Genomic DNA, 4,982 nt, shown 5'->3' on the forward strand with positions numbered 1-4,982 from the left:
CTCCAGGGAGAGCTAGAGGTTGTCCCCAGCCCTCCCCGCTCTAGGGATGTGTCCCCAGCAGGTTTCTCTTGGCCGTGGTGCTTTTTGCCAAGTTTGGTGTCTCGGGGTGACCAGTTCTTTGGAGTGTAGTAACCCTTTGCACAGGTTTGAAGCTAAGAGCACCCAGGGATCCTCCCCCTGGTGGTGCTGTCACCGTAGGTACAGGTCCCAAACCGAAGCCCGCGGCCACGTGGGGAGGTGGGTAACGTCGCCAAGTGAGCCTGGGGTGTTCCAGCACGCCTGAAGCTGAGCTCAGCGTCCCCGCTCGGCCGTCCCTGCTGTCCCTGCCCCGTGTTGGATGTCGATCTCTGCCGTGTCTGACTCTTAAGGTCTTTGTCCTTTCCGTCCGTAGGCGCAGAGCCCTGAAGTGCGATTCCAACAGCAGCTGGAGCAGCTGAACGCCATGGGCTTCATTAATCGTGAGGCCAACCTCCAGGCTCTTATTGCCACTGGTGGAGACATCAATGCAGCTATTGAGAGACTGCTGGGCTCCCAGCCCTCCTAAACTCTTGTCATGCTGCCCCGCAGGCGTCAGCACATGCATCCATACACATGCACAGGGGGATCTTTCAGGAAAGCCCGCCATCATTTTCATATCTGACAGCTGTCCATGTATTTAAAACAAACACAAAAAAAAAGATACAGCTTAACCCCTGACCTTCCTACTAAGTTAAGATTTCATGTTGAAATGCTCTTTAACTGGCTTGTATGTGAATTCCAGTTCTCATCGTGGCCACAGAGACTTCAGATGTGTATTTTTTCCTAAATATGCCCTCTGTCTCAGACACTCTTCTCTCTCTCTCTAGATGGTAGAGGCGATACTTCTAGTTACTTACCTGAATGATTGTGTTTTGAGTAGCTTGATTTTAACTGTACATGATTCCCTCCCCTAGCCCTCCTTTCAGGCGAATATTTAAAAACTTGAGCCAAGTCTGGGCTTTTGGTTCTTTTCTCCCAGCGTCACATTGGGAACGGATCGAAAGAAAAATCGAAACGAGCTGGCAATTTCTGATGTCGTTTTGTCTTCACGTTCCATCGGGGGGAAGTGAGCCTGTGTCCCTTGCACACAGGTGCCTCTGATCTCCTGGCAGAGGGTTAGCGTGCAGGGAAACTAGATTTGAAGTGTGGCCTCGTTACGCTCCTGGGATGGTGGAAAGGAGCCGAGATGCCGTCAGGGATCGTCAGGCTTGCAGTTCTTTGAGCTTGAGTTGAAATGCCGTGTGGAAGGATGCGTTTGAAAGGCGTGGATCTGCCCAAGCGATTTAGGGCTCGCACAGCGGCGTCAGGGGTTTGTTGATTCTCGTGCTCGGTAGGCTCATCTCTGAAAGTGTAAAAAGAAAAAAAAAAAAGAGAGAAATTGAAAAATAAGTTAACAAATCTCGCTTCACTGGACAATGTTCATGTTCTTCCTGGTTTAGATCCATCCTCCATCCCTGTTCCCCTCCCTCCCTCCCCCCCCTCCCATTTTGGTGTGTTTGAATGTTACGACTCTCCAAGAAAACTCCCCGAGGACCAGCAGGGTGATATTTTCCCAAGAGCCTCCGTGGCTGTGTAATTTGCATACCATTTTTATCAAAGGAAAATAAATGCGCACAACCATCTGTCTCCCTGCACTCCATGTATCTTCCTTGATTGCCACAACTGAGCTGATCGAGTTTTCCCCCCCAGCTAATTGTGATTCATCCATCTTGTCCCCCCCGTGCTTCCCTCTCGCGCATCCCGTCGGGGTGACGTGTGACCTCTTCCAGGAACTCATTTTTGACTCTTTGCCGAAGGCTCACTTAAAACCTGCCCTGTTTGGAAGCTTCCTTTTAATTTAGGGACGTTAAAGCACGCGGAGGATGAGCGAAATGTTTGGGTGATGTGATCCACGGGACGTTAAGAAGCCGGCGAGTCGTTCTGCTGACCCCAGAGGTGGTTTTACTCGCTGGGTTTTACTCCTGCTTTGCTGTAGCAAACCGTTCGCTCCGTGTTAGTATTTTGGGGCTCTTTGAAGTTTCTTTCAGTACAGGAGGACTGGGCAGTGAGAGGGAATAGGAGGAATCTGCGCTGCTTTTGTTTGTGTACCTGTAAAACCTGCCGCACCCAGGTGGCTTCTGAGTTGTGGATGGGATCTGTGGGTGCCCCGCGTTGTCGGAGAGCGCAGGTGGAGCAGCGGTTGCTTGAGAAAACACGGGAGCGCGTGCGGGCTGGAAATGCCTTTTGTGTGTCCACATTACGACGAGACCGTGGGATTATTTTTTTCCAATGAGGATTCAGAGATCCCAGCTGTAAACTCTTCTCTCGAAAGCTGCGGATTTCTTTACGCGACCTCTCCTGAAGACGTCGAAAGAATTTGCAGGGAGTTGTAAGGATGGGTTCCAAAGCTCCCGGCGGCGCTGGCGGGGTCGGAGCTCTTTCCTCACGTCACTCGTCGTCCCCTTTGCAGCTAGAAGTGGGCTTTGATGGTCCTTGGTGATCTCTGAGATTTGTGCTAAGGTCTGTTTCTCTCTGCCAAAGCTCTGTCCCCGTGCAAGCCGGCTCTTGCAAAGAATGCGCTCGTGGGAGGACGGGGTAACCGGGTGAGAGGGAGCCGAGGAGGAGCTGGAAGGAGAGGGGTGATGTGCCGGGTTGCGGCGGTGGAGATGTGCCCCCCCAGCTTTTTGCTCTGCCCCTGAACCTCTCCACAAAAGCAAGACTAATCCCAAACCCCTGTTGTTTCTGGCCGGATGGAAACACTCTGTCCAGCTCCCTCCTCCGCGTGCCGGCGTGGGGGGAACGGCGCTGAAGCGAGGGAGCCGCGTGGTGGAGGGCGCCCACCGCCAGCGTGGGCAGGCTGCTGAGAGTTACTGAGGAGGATTAATGCGCTGCTTGTAGAAATTCTAGGCTGGGGTGTTTTTCCTTAAGCTAGGGCCTTGCTTTTCCAGAGGGGGCTCTGGACCGTGGCGAGTGCATGCACAGCGTTCTCCAGCGCTTCCCGTGGAAGGGGGATAACGATTGTCATCTCGCTGGGGGAGAAGCAAGGAGGGGGAAATGCTAAGTCTTCGCAGGCCGTTCAGCCCTTGGTGTCTCTCTGCTCTTTTAAGCAGGAAAACGTTATTTCTCCCATCTCTCCACCACGCAGCGTCCGCTCTGATGTCGGTTTGAGATCATTCCTCACCTGCTGCCAGCCCACCAGCCAGGGTGCTAAAATAAAGAGAACGGGGCAGCCTGCTATCTCTGCTCACAGCCTCTTTGCATCTGATGTTCATCCACCAGCTCTCCAGCTTCCCCTGGGTGATTTGGCAAAGCTGCCGCCTCCGCGCTCTCCTCTGTTGCCACTCCAGCGGGGCTTTGCCGCGTCGGTGTGGAGCAGCCGGATGGCTTCGTGGCCGAAGGGGCACTGAGGGGATGAGCTCAGGGAGCTGCTGGTGCAGCTTTTCCTCACCCCTCCACCCTGACGGGATTTTCTCCCCCAAGGTCGTGCTGAGCACTCTCTCCCGGGCTCTGCAACCTCTTCTCCGGAGCTTCTACGACTGATGGTCTGGTTCTCCTTCCTCCTCGGGGAGCAGAAAAGTGTCTCCATCTGCCCGCGCCCTGGGACAAGGTGCTGAGCTGTGAGAGCTCTGCCCCGCGGCTGCCTGGGGAGGCTCCGGCCCTCGGCCCTGGGCAGGGTAGGGGGAGCAGCAGCGTCCCCCCCACCTCAAACTGGGGGAGAAGAACTGGGAGGGGATGGGGCTGTGGTCGGAGGAGCCCGGAGGTGTGATGGATTCAGGGGATTCGCAAGGGCCTCACCTTTGGTTGGCCCAGGCTTGGGAGGAAAAGGCGGCTGTGAGGGAAGGGAGCTTTTTAGTGAAACCTTAATCCCCTCCAGAGAGCTTTCCCTAATCCTCGGTGATGTGCTGCTCAGAAGCCCTCTTTCAAAGGAACAATTGCGCTTTCTCGCTGTTGTATCTCTCCTTCCCCGAGGAATTGCCCAAAGGTGTTCTGTGCTGACTGTTGCCTCTCATTTTTCTCCGATAAATGGAATTAATTCCTTTAAAATATAATGAAAGGAGCAATTTCCTCGGCAGGTAGTGGTGAATCTGGCTGATAGATTTGGAGAGATTTCTGCTGTCAAGGACTTGTTTTCGCTTTATTCCTCCCTCCCTCCCTGGAGGAGAACCACAGCCTTTTCCCCCAGTAACTGAGTGTAACACTTCCAGCTTTGAAATCAAACCTCTTAAATGTGGAGGAGAGAGATATTGCAGGAGACGAACATCTAAATTTCTTTCAATAAACCGTTTTTCATTACTGAGGTCCCTGGCCACGGCACGGGCTCTTTCCTGCGGCCACAGCCCTGATTGAGGCGGGGTGCAAGTTCAGACTGGCTCTGTTAAAAGTTAATAACTTCAGAATGCGCTGCAAGAGGGGTCAGCAGGGAAATCTCCCGGGGTTAAGAAGTCACAGAGTGGGGGGAAAAAAAAAAAAACTGCTGCAGCATCTCTGCTCGGCCACGGCAGCCCGAAGGAAGGGCTGGAGACTGAGCAGGCTGAATGATGCTCCTCAGCCTCTCTGCTCAATTCTGCAGCTTTTCGGGGTGGAAAACCATGATTTAGAGAGCGGTTGGGACATGGCCAGCTTGCTCGGCTGCCTGCCAGCAGGATGTGGCCATGTCGCACTTCAGGTCCGTATTCATGCTGCTCCGACTTGGTTTATTTTTAATTTCTCCAGCAAGTTGATACCTTGTTCCCTGCAGCTGCCTGCCCCGGTCCTGGCCGTGTTTCACCAGGGTTTGCACGTGGGTGTAGAATTCCCATCCTGGGGGGGCGGCTGTGCAGGAAATACCCCCATCCTTGCTGCCTCAGTTTCCCTTGCCCCTTGAGACCCATCTGGCACCCATGAGATGGCTCCTCCTTGAAGGTTATTGCTGCGTTATTTTAATCCTGGGAGACAGCAGTGAAATACGGAGCAGCCAAGGCTGCTGCCCTGCAGACCCTCGGCTG

At 53.8% G+C, this 4,982-nt stretch overlaps 1 protein-coding gene across 1 annotated transcript in view; it reads left to right on the top strand.

The window, feature by feature from the left end:
• UBQLN4 (ubiquilin 4) overlaps positions 1–1,048 on the top strand; it is a gene marked incomplete at its 5' end in the record, with an annotated part of 6,583 nt that extends 5,535 nt beyond the window's left edge. The window contains 2 exon segments of the mRNA XM_009878187.1: positions 199–387; positions 390–1,048. Coding sequence (XP_009876489.1) covers positions 199–387; positions 390–544 — 344 coding nt within the window.
• Between the last annotated feature and the right edge of the window lie 3,934 nt (positions 1,049–4,982).

Source organism: Apaloderma vittatum, unplaced genomic scaffold (genome assembly GCF_000703405.1).
Source record: "Apaloderma vittatum isolate BGI_N311 unplaced genomic scaffold, ASM70340v1 scaffold24631, whole genome shotgun sequence".
In the NCBI taxonomy this organism is placed as follows: domain Eukaryota; kingdom Metazoa; phylum Chordata; class Aves; order Trogoniformes; family Trogonidae; genus Apaloderma; species Apaloderma vittatum.